The sequence below is a fragment of the Canis lupus genome, chromosome 20 (genome assembly GCF_048164855.1).
Source record: "Canis lupus baileyi chromosome 20, mCanLup2.hap1, whole genome shotgun sequence".
In the NCBI taxonomy this organism is placed as follows: domain Eukaryota; kingdom Metazoa; phylum Chordata; class Mammalia; order Carnivora; family Canidae; genus Canis; species Canis lupus.
In genome coordinates, this window is record NC_132857.1 from 3,862,951 (window position 1) to 3,886,391 (window position 23,441).

The 23,441-nt window shown below is 41.0% G+C and overlaps 1 protein-coding gene across 2 annotated transcripts in view; it reads left to right on the forward strand.

The window, feature by feature from the left end:
* RNF150 (ring finger protein 150) overlaps positions 1–23,441 on the forward strand; it is a 241,575-nt gene that overhangs the window by 161,297 nt on the left and 56,837 nt on the right. For both annotated transcript variants that reach the window (XR_012012714.1, XM_072788276.1), the window contains exons 3-4: positions 1,091–1,162; positions 3,517–3,599. Coding sequence is in view for 1 of the 2 variants with exons in the window: in XM_072788276.1 (XP_072644377.1) it covers positions 1,091–1,162; positions 3,517–3,599 (155 nt within the window). In the remaining variant the exon portion in view is untranslated. The remainder of the gene's footprint in view (positions 1–1,090; positions 1,163–3,516; positions 3,600–23,441) is intronic.

A 23,441-nucleotide genomic window follows, 5' to 3' on the forward strand; every position in this document is an offset into this window, starting at 1 on the left:
CTGCTGAAAATACGCATCTACTACAGGATAGTAGTGCACAAACCTAAGAAGGAGATGTTACGTTAGGTAACTCACAAGCACACAAGCAAATCTTGACAGATGACAACTTAATTCACCACCCTCCCCCTCTCTCTTCTTCCTCACTGCCCTATCATTGCATGATTGCAGGGCTCATTAGGATAGCAACTTTCTCTATCAAAAAAAGAAATTTTTTTTTAAGGAGTGCTAATATATTATTTGACATGAGTAATGGTGGTTGCAAAGGTGTTTGCTTTATAATTATTTGCGAAGCTGAACAGGTATGTTTTGTGTATTTTCCTATAGGCGCACCCACACGCAAGCTTACGTAGAAGGGGTGAAACTGGGGGCATCTGGGGGGCTCAGTGGTAGAGCGTCTGCCTTTCACTCATGGCGTGATCCCAGGGTCTGGGATCGAGTCCCACAGGGAGCCTGCTTCTCCCTCTGCCTGTGTCTCTGCCTCTCTCTCTCTCTCTCTCTCTCCCCCTCTGTGTGTGTGTGTGTGTGTGTGTGTGTGTGTGTGTGTGTGTGTCTCTCAGGAATAAATAAATAAATCTTTAAAAGAAGAAGAAGAGGTGAAATTGGCATGTAAGAATGTGATGAAATAGGATAGTACAGATGAAATATAAACAAAGGAAATTCTTAGAACTCCGAATTGAAAGAAATACATCAGTAATAACCCTGATTGTGAAAAAGAGGACATTGGCTATCTCCTTGTCACAAATTAGATGGCTAGAGTGGCAAACTACTCAACTTGTGTGTGGATGCTGGTCTGCATAAGTGTAACCTGCCCTAGGGTCACTGTAGGGCAGGGTTTTTCCACGTCATTTGCCCCTTGCTTAACCCTGGGCGTGAAGAGCGCCTCTCAGTGACCGAGCCCTTGAATAGACCTCGAGTCCTGGAGCTATGTTGCACAGGTGTCACCGCCCCGTCTCTCTGGCCATTTTCCTTAACACTCATGCCACTTGTGCATGATTTCAGAGATAACTGCCCCGACTTATTAAATGCCATCAGAAACAAAGTCAAGAATTACGCATCTTTATTACTAACAAGCAGTTTTTGGTCTTTTTAGCGCCGACTGGGAGATGCTGCAAAGAAAGCGATCAGCAAGCTCCAGGTCAGAACCATCAAGAAGGGTGACAAGGTAACAGCCTCTTCTCTTTCTGATGAGTGTCTATTCAAAAAAGTTCCTGACTTTTCTGGCAGCCAGGGTGGAAGGGAGGGAAGGATGGGAAAAGAGTACACGAAAATAGCTCTCCTGTAAATGTCTGATATTATACCCATCTTTATTAAATATAATTTAAAACAATTTATAAAATGCTTACAGTAGAACAACAAAATAGCTGGGAAGAAAATATAAAAAACTGAAAAGTAAGTATAGGAAAAATAGGGGAAGCTAGGAAGAAATTTTTATATGAATGCATTACCTGAAATGTGTAATAAAAGTGGATTCCCAAAAACAAACAAAAAAAAACCCAAAAAACAACAACAAAAGAAATGGATCCCAAACTTAGGGATGGGATCCATTCTTTGCAGCCAATGCAAAAAAGGAAGAAATATTCAAACAACATTTAATTACCTTATCCCGGTATCCAGAAGGTGAAAACAAAATGATTATTCCTGGGGTTAGGATTTGGGAAATTTTCCCATAAATCCTTGCAGGGAAGACAGTGTTATATGTTGAGTGATGTCCTCCACTGATCTAGCAATACAGCTAGATCTTAGATCTGTAGCAAATACAGAAAGCATATTCAGTCCGTCTGAAATCTAGCATCTAGAACCCCAAAGTCCTAGTAGGCTCCCTTGCTGTAGAATGAAGACATGAAGCCAAGAGCAAAACCTATCTTTTTCTTTTTATTCAAGTATAATTCAAGTACAGTGTTAAGTTAGTTCATTAGTTTCAGGTGTACAACCTAATGACTCAACAATTCTCTACATTTCTCAGTGCTCATCAACACAAGTGTACTCCTAATCCCCTTTATCTATTTCACCCATCCCCCTCACCTGCTTCCCCTCTGGTAACCACCAGTTTGTCCTCAGTATTTAAGAGTCTGGTTTGTTTGTTTTCTTTCTTTCTTTTCTTTCTTTTTTTTTTTTTTTTTTTGCTTGGTTCATTGGTTTTGTTTCTCAAATTCCACACGTGAGTGAAATCATATGCTATTTGTCTTTCTGACTGGCTTATTTCCCTTAGCATAATACCCTCTAGATCCATCCATGCTATTGCAAATGGCAAGATGTCATTCCTTTTTGTGGCTGAGTAATATTCCATTATACGAATGATATATAGGTTCCACTTTATAGAAAACCCCATTATCTGTATATGCACCACATCTTTGTTATCCATTCATCTATCAATGGACATTTGGGCTGCTTCCATATCTTGGCTACTGTAAAGAATGCTGCTACAACCGCAGCAGAAGCAGAAGCCTATCTTGAGAAGGAGCGACAAAGCAGCGCAACCCAAGGCCTGGAGACCTCTAAAGGTCTTTCTTCTCCCCAGAAGAGATTTTATTTTATTTTATTTTATTTTTTTTTTTTTTTTTTATTTATTCATGATAGGCACACAGTGAGAGAGAGAGAGGCAGAGACACAGGCAGAGGGAGAAGCAGGCTCCATGCACCGGGAGCCTGACGTGGGATTCGATCCCGGATCTCCAGGATCGCGCCCTGGGCCAAAGGCAGGCGCCAAACCGCTGCGCCACCCAGGGATCCCCAGAAGAGATTTTAGAGCAGCGGATTATGGTAACACATATTTGCTGTTCCTTAGGGCATTGTAAGGGATTCACACCTACATCTCTACCAGGTGTTTAGTAGAATCCTTGATTTGTCTCACTATGTGCTGCTGTTTTTCAACTAGATAAAAATATCATTGAGCTTCATAAGATGACATTCATTTAAAAGCATTACTAAATTTAAAGAATATTTTTCATTACTTTTTTCCCCTCGAAAGAATATAAAAGAACAGGGACTACCACGTAAGAAACATATGATGGGCTATTTGAAAGAGATTTATATACTTGCATAAAAAGTTGTTTTTTGTTTTTTGTTTTGCATAAAAAGTTTAAAGCCATGGTCTCGGGCTGTATAGATAAGATTCCCAAGGAACTGATAGACTAAGTATCATTCAGACAGGTCTCCATAAATAGTATTTCTCATCCTTGAGATTCTGATGTCACCTCTAATTAGAATAAATAGCATTCCCAGTCATGATACGTTTAAAAATTGCTTTCTCGAGATCATACTAAATAGCATTATTAGTGACTATACATTTAAAAAATTGTTCCCTCACAAAAGCATTTGCAACGGAACCCAGAAACAAAAAGTAGAGGTTGGAAGGAATGGAACCTGAGCCAATATACAGTCAATATCGATTAAGAAAACTGACTGGCACGTAGACAATTGAAAGCCTTGCTCCAAGCAAGCTCTCCTTGCTCGTTTGCATATTTACACAAGAATTAAGGCAACACAAGTGAGCTCCTGTGTGCTTTCTCTGTTGCAGGAAACAGAGCCCGATTTTGATAACTGTGCAGTTTGCATTGAAGGGTACAAGCCCAATGATGTCGTCCGGATTTTGCCCTGCCGGTGAGTCACTAGGGCGCCTGCTTAAGAACGGGGTGTGCGTGGAGGGTGCCTGCTGGCCTCACTGGCTCAGGCCTGCGGGGTCGGTCTGCCCAAACGTTTCCAGGTTTAAATATCAAACAATCAAAAAGCTTATTTGTTGCATGTGGCCTTTCCTCTCAAAAACATTTTCTCTTGTGAAATATTTTTCTGGTCTTCTTTGCACCGAAGGAGGTGTACTGCTATGAATTAGAACCTCACGATACAGAATTTGATGATGTGACTCCAAGTAGGAGTTTTCTTTTAACGACAAAATTATGATGTTCAGAATCAGTTCTTAACTTTCACGAGCACTGTTTTCATTTGATTAATGAACTCTTGAAAATATATTGTGAACTGGGGGACACCTGGGTGACTCAGTCAGTTAAGTGTCTGCCTTCCACTCAGGTTGTGATCTAAGGGGCCTGGGATAGAGCCCCACCTCAGGCCACCTGGTCAGTGGGGAGCCTGCTTCTCCCCCGGCCTTTGCCCCTCCCGTCTGCCCCCGCCCCAACTTGCGCTCTCTCTCTCTCTCTCTCTCTCTGCTCTCTCAAATAAATAAGTAAATAAATCTTTAAAAAATACGTGTTGTGAATTGGGGCACCTGGGTGGCTTAGTCAGTTAAGCATCTCTTGATTTCGGCTCATGTCATGATCCCAGGGTTGTGAGATCAAGCCCCGTGTCAAGCTCTAGGCTCCAGGCTTGGGGTGTGGAGTTTGCTTAAGATTCTCTCTCTCCCTCCTGCCATGCCCCTCTCACTAAAATAAATGAATAAAATAAATAAATATATATATACAGATATATATGATATAAATATGATAAATTTATAAATATATATGTATATATATAAATATACAGATTATATATTATATATATATATATATAATCGTGAAGGGATCAACAGCCATAATATGGTCAGGAGTGAATGGGAAGCCAAAGGCCGATTTCATTTCTTTTGGAAGTTTTGTTTGTTTTTTTATCAGCAGCAAGGAAATATGACAGTCATCCCAAGACCTCTAGAATCTAGGGGAGGATCCAACGTGTATAGTTGGACTCACTCCCCAAGTGATTTTCATATAACCCTAATCCTTCTCCATAATTGAAATTTACTGTTAGGGTCTTTGAATTTTTTATGAAGTTAAAATTAAATAAATTTAAATACTTCAACAAAACCAAATATTTTAAAGTTGCATAAAAGCTGTCTCCCTATAATTAAAAACCTTTTTTTAGTGTTGTCGCATCTGTGAGGTATCCTAAAAATAAAAAATTATCCCTTAAAGAAAGGTTCTTCACTTAGATGAGCTTTAAAAATTCTTCAGCAGCACCTGGGAGGCTCAGTCAGTTCAGCGTTCAACTCTCAGTTTCAGCTCGAGTCTGGTTTGAAGGGTTGTTGGATGGAGTTCTCAGTCCGTCCAGTGCTCAGCACAGCGGCTGCTTGGGTTTCTCTCTCCCTCTCCCTCTGCCCCTTCCCTCCTGAAATAAATAAGTAGAATCTTAAAAAAAAAAAATTAAGAGTACTTAATAAAGTAGATAAGAATATGCAGATATAAATCAATGCTCCTTTAAGAGCTATTTATTTAAAAATATGAAAGAAATAAAATACGCCTGTAGAGGAATTCACTTAATAATCCCAAAATGACAAAGAAGCATCAGAAAAGGACAAGGTATGCAAATAGATACAGAAACTCCCAAGGGGAATGGATCTTTCTTGAAATGCTTTTAGGCAAATTGATCATCAGGAAAGTGCACTGTTCTGACCCCAGCCAAAGCCTTCAATTGGGATTCACTTTCTGTAGTTTTTAGATTCCCTTGGCTAGCTCTAAGACAAAGTCATAAATTGGGATACATCAAGACTTGGTGGTTTTCTTCCTATAAGGGAATATATATATTCTTTCTTGAGGCATTACACGTGGTATATACTTGGTGACTTCTAGAAACACTGGCAGAGAACGGCAGGCATCGTGTGATCTACAGACAGCCTCTCGGGGCGGGGCGGGGGGGTCTCTTATCTCTGCAATATTTCACTAAGGCTGTTATTAAGCCTTAGAGTTATAAGCCAGGAACTTGCTTTGCTTTACTTTGCTGCTTGGAGAGTGTTTAGAGCCCTGTGAGGGTGCTACTAATAAAATATAAATTTATATATATCAATATAAATATAAATATATATAAATATTAAATATATATATTTCCAAAGCAAATTTAAGTTTAATTGCAAACTTTTTCCTGAGAATCTAAATGTAGTTAAGAAAAATCTGTTTTTACAACTCTATATATTATTACTTTCGCTCCATAACCCATTCTGTAAAAACTAACATTCATGTTGAGCCTTGTCATGAGTCTATTCCACGTTACTGCATTGAATTACTAGAAGCTGCATAATATCCAAGCCATAGATGTGTCACAGTTGGACTTACCATGCCCCTGTTGTGGAACATTTGGCTGATTTCAGTTCTTAATTATGACAAATTACATGGCTTTAGCAGTGTTTAGATTGTCGTGATGCATTATTCGAGACCTCTTACGGTATACTTTTTGGACATATTAACCAAAGAAATAGCTTTTTAATATTAAAAAAAATTTTTTCAGAACTTTAATTTCATTTATCCTAGCCCTTGCCCTAGGCCAGTTTGCCCTAAAACTCTTCCTTTTTGCATTATTATTTGGTTCTCAGCTCATTTCTTGACTGTTTTTGCTTCGAACTCCTTAATGTCCATCTGCTTTTATTGTAGGCCCGGTTTTAAATAACAAAATATATTGAGAGTTACCAAGCATGGATTAGAGTCATTTATTGTTTGATCTTAGATGAGCCATATATATTTGCTCTTTGAAGAGCTCATCCATTTTTTCCATGCTGACTTTAAAATCAAGATATTTTGATGCCTGTTGTTTGTTTCTGCCAGACAGTTTGCACTAATGGATGTTATCAAACAAATGCACTGGCATTTGCTTTTTGCTACATAATTTCCTCTGGGGTATTATTAAGCCCTAGCTTCTATGAACTTTATAGACTCTCTTTCTCATTATTTCCAGGCTGACTCACCCACAGAATTTTTTGCATCTCTTTGGAGTTGAACAGTTTCCAAAAAAAATGATCCAGTTTTTGTCTTCCTTCTTGTAGCATCTTTTCTGCGGCCCCCTAACTCCGTACCCGCTGGGTCTATCACTTCTCTGTTGTGGGCACTTCGGGTACCCTTCCAAATCACTCCGGGATATTCTTGTACCATGATTTTTTTCAGAATCATCTTCTTGTTTACCTCTTTTAGAGACCATTGCACAAATTAGGATGAATTGCTGGATGATTTCCCCTCTTCATTTGTAGTCATGGTGATTACTGGAGTTAAGTCCCGGGCACACACAATTACCAGTTCCCGGTTGCTGGGTCTTCCCTAGGGGCCTTCTCCAACACATGCAGGCAAGGCTCCCCACTCGTGGGGCGTCCACAGCAGCACACAAAGCACCTCAGGGTCAGACGCCTCTAACTTTTGTGATTTGGGTTTGATCATAATACACCACTGGAGTTATTTTCCAGAGAACTTTGGTTTTCGCTTAAGAACCTACATATGTGGAAATCTACATTATAGTGTATTTTAGGTCTGGGTTTTGTGAGTCAGGTTTGCACTTGTGATTATGATTTTTAGCTCCAGAAGATATTTTATGAAGCATATAATTGAAATTTTATCATCTTCCTTGTCCAGAGAATGAGCTGGGCTCTCAGCGTCTTCCAGGGCTTTTATCCTACTGTGTTCCTACTGTTCTTCAGTGGTTATTCATTGCAGTCTCTTTACCTACCCAGCTTCAAACACTCCTGCTCAGAAAGAACATGACCTCCTTGGGCAAGGCAAAAGTCTTTGTTTAACATCAAAAAAGCAGTGGAGAGGGCACCTGGGTGGCTCGGTGGTTCAGCGTCTGCCTCCGGCTCAGGACATGACCCCAGGGTCCTGGGATCGAGTTCCATGTCGGGCTCCCTGCATGGAGCCTGCTTCTCCCTCTGCCTGTGTCTCTGCCTCCCTCTCTGTGTCTCTCATGAATAAATAAATAAAATATTTTTTTAAAAAAAGCAACATATGCATTCATACCGTGGGTGCTTATAAAATTATTTCCTTTCTCTGATTGATCCCTACAGCATTATCACTAATGTCAGAGGTTATTAGTTTCTGCTACTGTCTTTTCCTTTGATTTCAGGAACTCTTCTGTGACTAGGAAGAATTTCAAAACTCCTTGGTAACAAGAAAACCCTTGTCATAAAGTTTTTAGTAACGAAATGCTTCATTTGCAACAACAAACATTTATTTTGTAGCAACTGTGTGCCAGGAATAGTAAGAAACAGCAGAGTTGGAAAGATCAGTGGCCTGATCCCTGCTCTAAAGGAAGTCAGTCTAGTGTCGGGGAGAGATAGGGATTTAAATCAGTAATCGCAATACAGAGTGATATGTACGACAACAGTAGCAAAGTGGATTTTTTAAAATTGGAGGAACCAATACCAGGCCCAAGAAAGACTCCACAGGAAAAAAAAAAAGTACATTTTTGGGGCCCCTGGGTGGATCAGTAGTTGAGTGTCTGCCTTTGGCTCAGGGCGTGAGCCCGGAATCCAGAATCACATCCCACATAGGGCTTCCCTTCTCCCTCTGCCTGTGTCTCTGCCTCTCTCTGTGTATCTCTCATGGACAAATAAATAAAAATCTTTTTTAAAAAAATACTCTTCATATTTCCTAGCACTGGTTTGCTTTGCCAATTGCATCCTCATTATATAAAGTTTGTATAATGGATAAATATTTAATTATCTACCTAACTCCCCCATGCGGGTAACTACTACCCATATTTTTATATGTTTCTTTGATTTTATTTACTATGCTTATTTTTTCAAGTATGAGATACTGCTGTCAACATCACTTATTATCCTACTCTTTTCACTTCATATTCTAGGAATATGTTAGATTATTAATAGCTCATCTTGACCTTCCTTTGGCCTCTGACTCCGAAGGCAGAGGCTGGGGAAGGTCTAAACCAGCCAAAGCCCCTGGGATGTCGGTGCTTATGTAGAACCGGCTCCTCAGGAGTCAGGATGTTTTCAGAGTCAGAATTTTCTACGAGGTTAAACGGGAATGTGTCCTGGCTCCCTTTAGCTTATTTCTTAAAACCCATTGAAGCGCTGCTCACGTTTCAGCACCCCACCCACGAGAGAAGACAGACAAAGGCAGTTTCTCACATGCAGATGATGTCAGGAGGGTGCCCTGCTGGCTTCCTCCTGTGGCCATCACACTACGAAGAAAATCCTCTTAAACTCAAGTTACTCTCCTCAGTAGATGTGCCCCTCTTCTGTCTTGCTCATAAGCACAGCTCCCGTGCGACACATTCCTTCACGTCATTACATTCTGTGAACAGAGTTTCCTGAGGCCGTGTCACTACTGCCTGTACTTTTACTGGGGTCTTTGGGTTTCACATTTTAGGGCAGCGGGTAGTGGTTGGGTAAAGAAGCAACTAGTAACACCTATTCTGAACTAGTTCTGGTTAGGAAGCCTCGCACCTGTTGTGGTCGGCATGGGAGCTTCAGACCAGCTTCCAGGGTTCGAGGGAGCAGCCCCCACATCAAGGTCAGTGACTGGTCTGTGGGTCCAGCGCTTGTCAGGCCCCTCGTTCTTCACAGCAGGATGTCAGTCTTGTCCTGAGCAAGGTTATGTGTCAGCTTAGGTAATTCTGGAGGGGGGAGGGGAGGGGCAAAATATACATAATATAAAATCAGCCTTTTTAACCATTTTCAAGTTTACAATTCAGTGGCATTCAGTACATTCACATTGTTGCACAACCACCACCACTCTCCTTCTCCAGAACCTCATTTTCTCTAAGTAAAACTCTGTAGGCATTAAACAGTAACCTCCCATTCCTCTAAGTCTGCAGGGTATGTGTGTGTATGTGTGTGTGTGTATGTGTTGTGTATTTATTTATTCATTATTTTTTATGTATGTTTTAAATTTCTTATTTAAATTCAATTCGCGGGGGATCCCTGGGTGGTTCAGCGGTCTAGTGCCTGCCTTTGGCCCAGGGTGCAATCCTGGAGTCCTGGGATCGAGTTCCGCATCGGGCTCCCAGCTTGAAGCCTGCTTCTCACTCTGCCTGTGTCTCTGCCTCTCTCTCTCTCTATGTCTATCATAAATAAATAAATAAATAAATAAATAAATAAATAAATAAATAATCTTTAAAAAAATTAAAATTCAATTTCAATTCACCAACATGTAGTATAACACCCAGTGCTCATCCCATCAAGTGCCCTCCTTAGCGGTGTGTTGTGTTTTTAATTAAGCCTTGACTTTCATTAAAAAGGAAATGTCAACGAAGAAACTTAGCTTTTGATTTCAGCATCTAATTTGAGCTGGCTAACTAAAAATTGGTTTTTATATACTCAACTCAAAACCTAACAGAATGATAATTCTACATATTTCAGGTATTGCAATTACCACAATACTAATATGATGTTACCCTTACGGTGATTAGAAGAGGTCTCACTGCTCCTGTCACCATTGCTAGCAACATGACCTCCATCAGCCCTTCCCCAGCTTTCTGCAGCGGCTTTCTTGCTAATCTTCTCGCTTCCACTCCTGCCCCCTTAATTATTCATTCTGATAAGCCTATTTTTAATTATCCAGCTAGATGAGCTGGACTCCAGGTACTTTTTCAGCAAGGACAACTTTACACTCATTAAGTCTATCAAAAGTGTGACTTTAAAAAGAGATATTCCTTGGGAAGATGAATTGAAATAGAATTCGGTCCTTCTGCTTCTCTAAGTGGGCTTCTGCAACACGGCAGGTTCACAGAACCCTGGAAATCATGCCCTGTTGCAGATCAGCTCCCTCGGGGAGAACAGAGTTGGCCATCGCCATCACTTTATCAGGAATTGCTGTAGGAGGCAATCTTCAGAAACTTGCCCTTGGGGCTCTTATTAGGATTTTATTCCGTGACTTCTTCATGGGGGCTTGCCAGAGCAGTTCTCGTTCGTAGTAACGGCATTTCTTCCAAGCAAGGGAATGTTTTTACACTGTGAGTCCTGAATTATGAGACCGTCCAGATTTTTTTCTGTTTGTTGATGGAAAGTTCAGAGCCAAGTCTGTCGCCCACCCCTAGCCAAAAGAGATATATTTAGCTTCAACCCTGACTGTTTTATGTCTCCGTTCTTGTTTTAATTTCTTCTTTTGCTTTTATGGCACCCTTTTTAAAAAAAAAAATTAATAATGCTTGTCCCTTTATTTAAAACAAATAATCCAAGCATCCTAAGAGGTGCTGTAACTGTGGAAAAGGCCAGTCCCATTTTAGAGGATTTGGCATTTTTAGGTGCTGGGCATTTTTATTTTCCCTGTGACAGGAACAACAGCTGCACCCCAAATATCCATGTGTGCCCCATGTTGCTCGGCCCCTTGCCCACAGGAGGGGCCTATCACTGGGGTCAGCCCCCAGACAACCCACCAGGGCACAGGACAGCCCTCCGGCTCACTCTGCCTCTGCCGCAGCGGCCAGAGAACCAGGCCAAGGGGATGGAACCTGGGCAGGAAGCGCCTGGATCCCCGAGTCACCACATGGAAGGCAGCTGCTCTGCGGCCCACGAGACTGCATCAAAAGTTGTGTAAGAAATAAAGCATTATTGGGCACGTCTCAGCGATCTGGGGTTCAATTTGTGACCATAGCAAAGCCTAGTCTAGCTAACGCGCTGGGGTTGCCAGAGAAGAGGCGAACACCAAGGAAGGCGGTATGGAAGGCATTCTCCTCTCAGACCTGTTTATGGCACCTTTATGGATTTCTGCATCCCCCAAGTCACCTTAGGGGGTTTCTAGGATAAACATTTGCCATGTTTTTAAAACCTTGTCATCATCTTTTTCAACTAATAGATCTCATCTGCCATACTTCATTCAACTATTTTTGGGCATTTAAGCTGTTCCCCACACGTATACATTTTTTTTTGCTATTATGAATAATGGTATGATAAATAGCTATGCATGTAGACCTTAGGTCACATTTCAGATTATTTCCTCGCTTCTGAGGTTGTGAATTCAAATTGCCTAAATGTTTTCCATAAAGCTGCGCTGAAGGAGTGTTCCAGTCAGTCAAAGGTAAGAATATCTCAACTGAAGATAACTGGCAGGACACTGGAATTGATAGAGTGTAGTGCACACGCCAGGGATAATGTATAGAGGTGGACAGGCCCAGATCCTATAGGCCCTGAATGCCCACCTAGATTATGGCCCAGGGCTGGGGGGTCTGCTGAGGGGTTGAGCGTTTGCCGTATACATAGCGTGCTAACACTGTGTGGAATAGAGCTCAGAGGGGTCTGACAGGAGTCTGGGGACCAGTTAGGAGACTATTGCAAAGTCAGGGTAAGACATGCTGGCAGCCTGAACTGGAATATTGGCACTGGGAATGTAGAGAGGTAGATCTAGCCAGGAGAGATTTGGGAAGTGAACCCAGCATGAGACAGCATTTGGAGTGGTTGAAAATGGCTGCCCATATCAGCTGGTGACTGCTAGTGCATCTGTTTGTTTATATTTAAAACATGCTCATATCTTTCATTCTGATTCTAAATAATAGAAAAAAATCCAACAGGTAGCACACTGTTGCTCAAAAACTGTAATGGAAGAAACAGATTTTATAACAGAAAAAAAAAATCACCAAATGTCTTGAGGACCAGCTTTGGCTTATCCTCTTAAGACTTTCTTCTGAGTTACTGGCCCTAGAACATGCCCAGAACTTAGTCATTTAGTCAAAGTTCTATTTTGGTTAGATAATTGTTGGTAAAAGCTATGCTATTCTTCCTCTTTCTCTTCTCTCCATTTTAGGAACAAGGCTTAATTTCAATTGTATCAGTCTGAGAGCTCTCTTTAGTAGTTGGAGACATAGAATATATCATACTGTCCTTTCTTTTTTGGTTTTTTTGAAACTTAACTCTAAATTTTTACAAAGATCAGAGCACAAATAATAGCATTTGGTTTTTTTGTTTGTTTTTTGTCTGTGTTTTAAAGATTTTATTTATTCATGAGAGATACAGAGGGAGAGAGGCAGAGACACAGGCAGAGGGAGAAGCAGGCTCCCCGCGAGGACCCCGATGCAGGACTCGATTCCAGGACCCCAGGGTCACGCCCTGAGCTGAAGGCAGACACTCAACCACACTGTTGAGTGTTTTTGAAGGCTGTTGAAAAGTCAAAGCTAAAGCTAGTTTTGATGAATTCTTTGAAAAGCCTGTTACATATGTCTCATCATAAGATGCTCATACGTCATCCCTGTCCATCTAACCAATCAGACAGCCAACTGCTTTCCTTTTGCAGGTGATGTAACTGATAGATATTTTTAACATTGACCTAATTACTGACCCCTCGGGTACTATAATGCATTAACTCCTGTGCTCTAGGCCAGGTGACGTTTTCATCTACCGGAGAAGCAGCTCTGGGAGACATCTAGTATAGAGTAAATGGCAAACAGTAGAGGGAACCATTTGTGAAGCTTTCTGAACAAACATGTATCCTATGACTTCCAGAGTGACTTGTCTGGCAAGGCCCAGCCTCCGTAAATCAAATCAACACAATGTACTGAGCTAATGGACGACCACTGTTAGTGGCTTGCCTCTGATGGGCCTCCTTGGAAAACTTCGTTATGTCTCAGAGAATTTCCTTGTTTTTATTGGATGCCTCCAACTAAACCCATTTGGGCAATTCATAGCCTCCCCTGCTTCTCCTGAAACTCTGATATGAGATCCACGTCTCGGATCCTTTAATGACAACCCAAGACAATATCCCAGTTCAACCCTGATATTCAACTGTGAACTTCCATTTTTTTAGGGGGCAAAGGGTCTCTCATTCACTCTCCCTGCCAGGCACTACAGGAACATGATAAGCCACATAACATAAAAAAGAGTTATAATCTCATATAAAAAGGAACATCATTTTAATATTTGAAAGCACTAAAAATAGAGACTCGCCCCTTAAGATTTTTAACCTCAGGGACCAATCTGATTTTAAGATGAGTCAAATGAACTGAATGTCTCTGTGGACAGAAAATTCCAAACTGTTTATGAGTAAAAAAAAAAAAAATTATAAAGCTCTGTAATGTGATCAAGATTCTGAGCATGAGTCCTAGAACGCGTGAGGTGGAAAACAAAGTGGTGCTTCCTAGCTAGGCAGAAATGGTCTATCCTGGCTTTACCCTGCCGTGCCTCTTACAAATGCTTTATTAAGAACAGATTGTTTTTCCAAGTTCCTTATTTTTTAAAAGAGTGATAAATGTTGCCTGATTTTCATGAGGTTTGACTTCACCTTTCATGCCCATGTTATACAAATTAGATTATTGGTCATCATTTTAACAGCTGTTTCTTCATAGATGTGCTTGTAAAAATAACTTCAGAGTTTTATCGCTAATTGTGGGAAATTTTGAAACTATAGAGAAAAGTGTAAAAAAAGTAAACAAATCTAACCTCACTAGAAAATAATTATCATTAATATTGGTATATTAATTTTTCTACTGCATGAATGTAAGCATCACTTGTATATTGCTCAACATTGTGGAGTCAGGCAATTAATACAGTTTGTATTCTGCTTTCTTGTTTGATATTAAAAAGTAAACATTTTCCTGTAACTTTAAAAATTATTTTAAGGGGCACTGGGTGGTGTGGATGGTTAAGCATCTGACTTGGTTTTCCGTGTGGGGCTCCATGCTCAGGGCACAGTCTGCTTGGGATTCTCTCTCCCTCTCCTTCCCACTCATGCTCTCTCTCTCTCTTACATAGATTAATCTTTAAAATAAAAAAGAAATGAAGATACTTTTAGTGGTTGCATAATCAAGTCCATTATTGGAGTTTATTTAACTATCCCCTACCGTTTGGCAAATAAATTGCTTCTAGTTTTCATCATAAAATCATGACGTTAATTGTTTACATTTTTTTTCTGCATTTATCCCTTAAGATACATTCCAAAAAGTGACTTTATTGGATCAAAAGTGATTTTAAGAGTCTTGATAAGTTCGTCCCAACTGCTTTCCTAAAAAGTGACAGTGATTCCCTCCTCACTAACAGGATGAGAGCGTGCTTATGTTTCGTGTGCCTTCAGGACCATGAACTCGCATGGTCTAAGCATCGTTCTTATCTGAATAACCAAGTATAAAAAGAGTGCTTAGTTTTGGTTCCCATGTCTTTGATTTCTCTGAGATGTTACTATTAACTACCACAGTATTGTACTTAGTCCGCTACCATTGACTAACTCATAAATCATGTCTAATGTAAATTGTCAGTAGCTGTAAGATGCTTCCTAATTTCAGAGTTGTTAAAACAGTGGAGAGGGGGAGGGAAGGGTATGGCCTAGAATTTGTAAAATGTGATATTAACTATTTTTAATATTGGTTTTCATATTTTTAGTAAATAGTGCTTTTTCTCATTTAAGTATTTTTATTTTGTTTTTATAAAGCTTTCTGATTAGCAGGAAAAAAAGTACATTATAAAATTTATGAATTTTTATCCTTTATCTCTATAATGCTCCCCTATAGGAAATAAGATAGCTGATCAATTAACTGTATTTTTCAAATTTATCTGAAATTTATGCTGGTATAGAGCATCTCACTAGCACCGTGTATGAAAACTATTATTTAAAAAACTCAGGGTGTCTGGGTGGCTCAGTTGGTTAAGCATCTACTTTTGGCTCAGGTCATGATCCCAGAGTCCTGGGATCGAGCCCCATGTCAGGCCCCTGGCTCAGCGGGGAGCCTGTTTCTCCCTCTGCCCTGTTTACCCTCTGCTCATGCTCTCTCTCTCGCTATCTCTCTCTCTCTCTCTCTCTCTCTCTCAAATAAATAAAATATTTTTAAAATTAAATAAAATAATAAACAATAGATTTTTTAAATTAAAAACTCATTTTTTCAGGAACATAATTTTACATACTCTGCCTAACTCAAAGTTATACAGTGTGAGGGGAGTTTAAAATGGCACAGTTGCTTTGGAAATCTGTTGGACAATATCTACTAAAGCTAAACACATACTATCCTCTAACCTAGCAATTCCACTCTTGGATCTGTCTCCAAGAAAATGAATGCATACATTCACAGAAACACTTGTACAAGAATTGAATTGTCATAGCATGTTTTTTCATTATGGGCAAAAAATGAGAACAACCCAAATGTCTAACCACAGGAAAATCTATAGATCAATTTGGTATATACATACGATGGATTATGAGCAATAAAAAGAAACAAGCTATTGATGTCCATCAAATCACACAAATCTGAAAACATCATGTTGAGCAAAAGAAGCCAGGAAAAAACAAATACATGCCTTTATGATTCCATTTATGCAAAATTCAATCACAGGCAAAGCTAGCCTGTCATAATGGTGGATTCACAGCAAGGAGTGGCCATTGACTGGCAAGGGGAAGAGAGAAGTGTCTGGGTTGATGGAAACAGAGTATATCCTTAGCCAGATATTTGTACATAAATATATACATGCTCAGTAAACCATCAAGCTTTCTTAAGACCTGTGCAATATCCTGAATATACCTTCATTTCAAATAATGGCAAAAAATGTTTTAAGCACCAAAGAAGCTATGTTGTGGACTTTTTTAAAAAGCAGCTCAAAAATAATTAAATAAATAAATAAATAAATAAATAAATAAATAAATAACAGCTCACTTTGTACATTAGTCAAAATTACATAAAATTTAAAGTCAAAGTCTGTTGATGGTGTTTTCTAGTAATTTTTCCTTTGATTCCTTTGGGTTTATGTGTACACGCTACCAAAAATTCATTATCACTTAATCTAAGGGATTAAAGGAAGGAAACATGAAAGCAAATGGCAATGCTGATAAATCGTGTCTGATGAGTTATTTTCTGTTGTATTTTCAACAGAGCAAATGCTGCCTTAGGAAAGAAGTCTTGAACTGTAATAACCTTGTTAAATATGGCATTCTGACTTCAAATGTCCTGATCCCCAGTTATATTAATCAACTAGACACACGGGACAAATGCCAACCAGCTTTGCTGCCCCAGCCAAACGATATAATTAGACCAGGGTCAAGTTTTAAGCACAGAGCCTCCCTCGACCAGAACCTAGAGGAGTGAGACACCTATAAAATGAGAGTTTCTGCTATTCCTTTGTAACCTGCATTCCCGCACAACCAGTTTCTTCCCTTGTAGCTAAAAAAGACATTGAGTTTAGTAGCCGGAGGATCTGATACAATTTCTTAGTATTTAAAGTTCTGTTGGTTTTTCTTTAATGCTCTTTAAACCTAATCCTGTGGACAACTGGGTGAAATTAAGTGGCTGTTTATTACAATACTTCCATGTTGAAAAGCACTCTGCTGCTCTTTTACAGACAGTGTCTGATTTGTGTGTCACAGCAGCCTGCAGGTGCCATTAAGGCTCCTTTTATTTTGCTACAAGAAACCCTGGACTCCGAGAGGCTGGTCACAGGGCCCAAAGCAAAGTCAGGATCTCTGACTTTTGAGCCAGTGTCCTTCCCACTGTGAAGCTGGCAGCAGATGTGACACCGTCAGCCGCCCTCACCCTGCTGCACAAGGCTGCTCTGCCCAGCACGTGGGGTGATAGGGCTTTGACTAGGTTGGCTCAGAAGCCCCCGTCCCCGCCAGGCCGAATGGCTAAGCACCCCAAGGGAGACGAATCGATTGTAGGCTGGCTTTAAGGGTCCTACTTTCTCCACACTGATCCCAAGCCTGGTCCTGTGGCCCCGAAAACAGGCCGGCCTTCTGCACGGGAGGGCCATGCTGGTGCTGGGGAGGTGAGCAGTACTTCACTTCCCTGCATCCTCTTTCTTCCCCTCCATCAGGTAAAACTTCTAGCACAGCAGAGTAGCTTGCCAAGACGAAGTAATTATGGTTTGTTTTGTTTTTGTTTTTTTTAAAGATTTTATTTACTTATTCATGAGACACAGAGAGAAGGGGAGGGGCAGAGACACAGGCAGAGGGAGAAGCAGGCTCCATGCAGGGAGCCCAACGTGGGACTCGATCCCGGGTCTCCAGGATCAGGCCCTGGGCTGAAGGCGGCGCTAAACCACTGAGCCACCCGGGCTGCCCAGTAATTATGTTTTTAAACAATAGCCAGGATATGGTTACTGATGGTTCTGTGTGATAGTTCATTTTTCCTTTTCCTTTCTCCTTTTTTTGTTTTAAACAGTGTTTGCATAACTTGAGATTGGGAAAACGCAGTTTCTCATAATTGCCCCATACACTTCAGACCAAGCCCCATCGCAGACTCACCCCCGCAGTGAGGCACTGGGCCAGCTGGATAGGGTCACAGCAGGGAGGGGCTGGGGTCTGCTTAACTGGCCTGATCCACACCATCCCCCAGAACGCTCCACCATCACCACGGCAAGGACTTTCTGTATAGGAGACAGAAAACTGAGACTGTGTGGGAGGAAGTAACTTGGTGGGGAGAAGCCCATCGTCTCAAGGCCAGAGGCCGTCTCAGGCCTAGCTCAGCTCTGCGAGCTATCCTCACTGCGGGTATCTCTTGGCTGCTCGGTCCATCTGGATTGTCTCGAAATGCTGATTTGGATCTGTCCCTTTCCAGTTTTATTTCCTGTTCTTACTCTTTAATTGGTCTAGCTTTCAACCCCACTGAGTCTCTCCTGTATATCGGGCTACTGCAGCTCTGTCTACTCACGGAAATCCCGTTTTAGACTCTTGCCTCCAGTCGTCACACTTCAGAGTTCTTCCCATCCTTTACTTGCCCAATTTCCTCACACAGTGACTCCTCCTTTCCTTGTACTCTGTGATCTCTCTATGGCCCATCATTTTATATGTCACACCAACATCACTTAAAATAGCTAATGACACGCTGTCCATGGAACGCTTATTAGCCAAGCACTTAACAAGCAAGTATTTAATCCTTACGACAACCTGGAAAAGTCTTTTACTAGTCAGGATGGGCTAGGTTGTGCTGCAGCAACAACAATAAAAACTCCCAACACTCAGTGGCTTAACACAACAAAGATTTCTTATGCTCTGTGTTTATTTGTGTGACAACCAAGAGTGTCTGCTCATGGCTGTCACGTGACTAAGCAGCTACCATCTTGAACATTAATAATTTGGACAGGTCAGTAGTTAAATCCCATGGCCTGAAGTGAAATCTGTTCTTTCTTTTCTTTTCTTTTCTTTTCTTTTCTTTTCTTTTCTTTTCTTTTCTTTTCTTTTTTCTTTTCTTTTTTTTTTTTTTACTGGCCAGAATTAGTCACGTAGCCATAACTATCAGCAGGAGAACCTGTAATCATTCAATGTGGTTGAAAGACGCAGAGGTAGCATATTGGATGAATCCCATTAACGAGTGCCTCAGATAGGTACTAGTATCCCCATTTTACCGATGAAGGAACTAAGACTCACAGTCACAGGATTGTCAGCCAAGATTAAAAAATGAAACTTGCTCTACCCCCTGGCCTGAGCTTTTAACCTCTGCACAGTATGGACTGTGCATCTTCCTATCAGGCTATCAATTCTTTATTAAAAGCGCCTCACCAACAGGATGCATGTCTGACTCATCTTTGCAGCCCCACTGCTCTGTATAAAGTAGTACTATATTGGGGCACCATCGCTTCTTGGCCTTTTGGCTAAGATCAAGTGTATATTGGGGCACCTGTGTGGCTCTGGGGTTGAGCGTCTGCCTTTGGCTCAGGTCGCGATCCTGGGATCGAGTCCCACATTGGGCTCCCTGCTCAGTGGGAAGCCTGCTTCTCCCTCTGCCTATCTCTCTCTCTCTCTCTCTCTCTCTCATGAATAAATGAATAAAATCTATAAAATAAAATAAAGTACTACTATATTATACACTAATGAATTCGCTATTGTGTGTTGACTTTCCTACTTTTTCTCAAGTCAACATTCTGAGTAATGAGTTCTGGTATCAGCTTTGGAATCTCTTTAACAACATACAGAAATACTCCTTTCCAGATTTCCTCCTGTATAACTAAGAAATCCACCTTCCATACCGTACTAAAGTGCTACTGTGTCAACAGAGTTCTTTTTTCACTAACAGGGATGGAAATTAAACCTACTGTTTTGCATGACATTGCACAGTAGAAAATGTAGAGAAATCCTGTGATACACTGAATGCCTGGGTTGCTAATTACTCACCTCAGGGATGACATTTAGGCCAAAGATAATGCACAAAAGAAAACACTGATTTCCATGTGTTTTTCAAAGCTGTGACAGTCAAGATTCTGGTCAAGTTCTCATCGAATTCACCTGATTTTAGGAGCAGCTAGACAAATGGAATCCTCTTAAGAAAATCAATGAGAGCAATTTAGATTTCTTTTGTCCTCTGGAGAGGAGTAGAATACATTTCTCCTATGCAACACCCATGACACCGTCTGGGCTCAGCTGACATTCTGGAAGTGCCATCATCACTACCATTTTGGTCACTCTAACCCAGTAATGCTTGTGCACAGATCGGTAAATCAATGTTCTCAAGACAAGATTTGCATAGAAGGAATGGCCCCATGTGAGATCTACCAGACAGTCTAGGAAGGGCATAGACTCATCGATGCCCCTAATGTTTTTGTTAGGAGCCTCTGGCCCCCAGAAGAAGGCAGATTTTGTTTTATATTTTAGAATCCATAAAAATTAAGGAAAGTGCTTCCTGAGCAAGCTCTACAACAGAAAGCTCACTTGCAAGGAATGAGAACTAAATTGTCGCTAATTAAATCATGACTTGGGGAAAATGGACTTTCAGAATTCATTTTTTTCAGCAAACGATACTGAATATCTTGTTCCAGGTACTCTACTAGGTTTTAGTGATAGAAATACTTTGACTCTGCCCTCCAATGTGTCTCAAACTCACTTGGGACACAGAACAGTAAAGCAGGGTGAAGAGTGGGCCTGTAGGGCGATGCTCATTGTTTAAGAGCTGGCATCCATTCTGATCTGTCAGTGCCCAGACTGTACCAGTTGTTAAAATACTTTTAGTTTCACCCAGATGTAAACAAATGATTTTAAAAAAGGAGGGGAGGGCTGGATGGCCCAGTCAGTTCAGTGTCCCACTCTTGATTTCCACTCAGCTCATGATCTCAGGGTCGTGCTTGCGTCGGGCTCTACGCAGGGCATGGAGCCTACTTAAGATTCCCTCTCCCTCTCTTCCCCTCACCCCTCCCTCTTGTTAAAAACAAAAACAAAATCATAGTATAGTACTTTAGCTTCTAATGTGCCAGGTAGTATCCTAAGTATTTTATGATTTTATGATTTTCGTCCTTTTTTCTTTTACAACTTAAATTTCTTCTCGGTTTAAAGACCTAAGTGTAAACCAGATTCTTTTTTTGTGGGATAAAAGAGGTTAAGCATTTCAATATTGGTGCAGTCTGCCATATTGCCCTCACAAAGTGTTAGACCAATTTTTGTTCCCACCAAAAGCATATGAGTGTTTACCCCCTTGCCAACATGAGCTATTATCAAGTTTAAAAATAAATGCAAATCATCCACAGAAAATAGCTCACTGTTTTAATTTCCATTTTTCTCATTTAGTTAGGAAACACTTTTGCAATTATTTTTTAAGATTTTATTTACTTATTTGAGAGCGAACACATGAGTGTGAACAGGGGAACGGGCAGAGTGAGGGGCACAGGGAGAGAATCTCCAGCAGAGATTCCTGGGTGCAGAGCCTGGCACGGGGTTTGATCTCATGACCCTGAGACCATGACCTGAGCAGAAACCCAAGAGTCCAATGCGTAACCGACTGAGCCAACCAGGAGCCCCACTTTTGCGAGTGTTTTAAGACAATTATCTAAAGTCTTAAATTCAATTTGGGCAAAAGTATCAGCAAGGAATACTCCGTCATCAGCAGTAATTATGCATGTGTGAAAATGTGTTAGAACAAATAAAACGATTTTAAGAAATCTGGATATAAGATCAACATGTAATTAGTGGTTTTCAGTTGACTGGAATGATATTAGCTAAGCAGTACCAAACCTACTTATCTTTTTTTCCTTTTTTTCTTGTTAGCTTTTGACCTCCTCCCCGATTTCTCCCATTCACCACTGGCAACTAGCCATCCGTTCTCTATATCTATGAGCTTGTTGTGCTGTTGCTGTTGTTGTCTTTGTTTTTAGATTTCACACATACGAGTGATCATAGGGTATTTCTCTTTCTCTGACTTATTTAACTTCGTACCATGCCCTCCAGGTTCATCCATGTTGTCACAAATGGTGAGATCTCATTCTTTTTGTGGCTGAGGGTAATATATTCCATTATGTATGAGTGTATGCGTGTGTGTGTGTGTGTGTGTGTGTGTACACTACATTTCTTTATCCATTTGTCCATGGGTCTACTAACTTTGGGCTTCATTTGTTCTTCTTTATCTCCTTTGTCCTTTGGGATCACCGCCCTCTGAAAGACGATCACAAACAATACCACTTCAGAGGGTTGTTACACCAAGTAAAGGATATTGTCGTATAAAAAACAGAAGACAAAACTGTGCCACAGTGAAGTCACTTGCTCAAGGTCACAAAGCTGGGAGTGGTGGTCAAACTCTGAAATTCAGAACGCATCCTGAGCTACGGCAACATATGTAGGAAAACCCAATAGGGCCAAAAAGGAAAAGAAACAAACTCTCCTTGGCAGAGTTTCGAGAAAAGGGATGGGGTGTTCAGAGAAGGGATATCTGAGCTGTGACTTGAAATACGAGGAAGGTTTGACATACCAGGAGGAGAAAAATGAGAAGGACATTGCAGGGCGACGGTGAAAGTGTGGGGTAAGCGTGGAGGCAGAACAGAGGATGTGACAAGTGCCGGCTGGGGTGAGCCCTCTGTTCCTGCATTTTGACTTGGTGCCATAGGGAGGGGGGAGCAGCTGAAGCACTTCAAGTACGTGGAGAGATACATGTTTGTATTTCAGAAAGCTAAAGCAAGAAAGGGGAACCACAGCATGTCAAGAAGAGCCCTCAGAGAAGGCTGGGCATGACTTTCTGTGGTACTCAATGGTACAAATATGAAAATCTTGTGGGAAGATGATAGAGCTGCCAACTAACGTTTACCAGATCTGCAGGGCGGTGGAGAGTGGAGAGGACAAACATGTAGAGGCCGGTGTTATCCTCTTCCCAGATAAATCAAGCAAACTAATATCTAAGTCCGGAGGAGGCCAATGTCTGCCAGCTTTTCTCTTCTGTAGCCAAGTGAGTACGCTTAAGGCAGATCACTTTTCCCTTTGGTTTTCCTGATCCCCAACCCCTGTAACTAAGATACTGCCTCCTGGAAGCTGAACCACAAAACTACATCATTGGGAACCCCACCCCCACCCCTCACCCCCTACCCATGACAGGCAGTGGGGGAGAAAGGGTGGGGGAGGGCAGAGTTAGGTAAAACCAATGACTGCAGGACCGGCTTTGAGCCCTAGCTCGGCGGCTTACTAGCTCTTTGGATAATTCTACTTATTTTGATGAGCTTTAGCTTACTTTTCCATAAAATGGGAATAATCTACCTCATAGAGCTGTTATGAATTAATAAGGTATATAACTTGTCTGGTACATAGTAGACATTCAGTAACCAGTAGATATTTACTAATTAAATTCGTGTTTATTAATTCAAAACCTCTGACTTCATTGGCAACTTTACAAATAAGGTTCTGAGGCTCCGGAGAAATATCTTGACTACCCACAGAAGCCCTGGATATCTCCTATTTAAATAGTTAATGTTGCCTGGATCCCTGAGTGACTCATGTTCTTTTTGATAACCATTTCACTGAAGGGAATGAAACAGCCTGTATTGGTGCTAAAAGGAAAGTCATGGAATTTCGATGACAGGGTCTGACAAAGCCTACAAAAACAAATGAGATGGAAAGGCGGAAGAGCTCCTTTCTTTGTCCAGGTGAAGAAAAAATA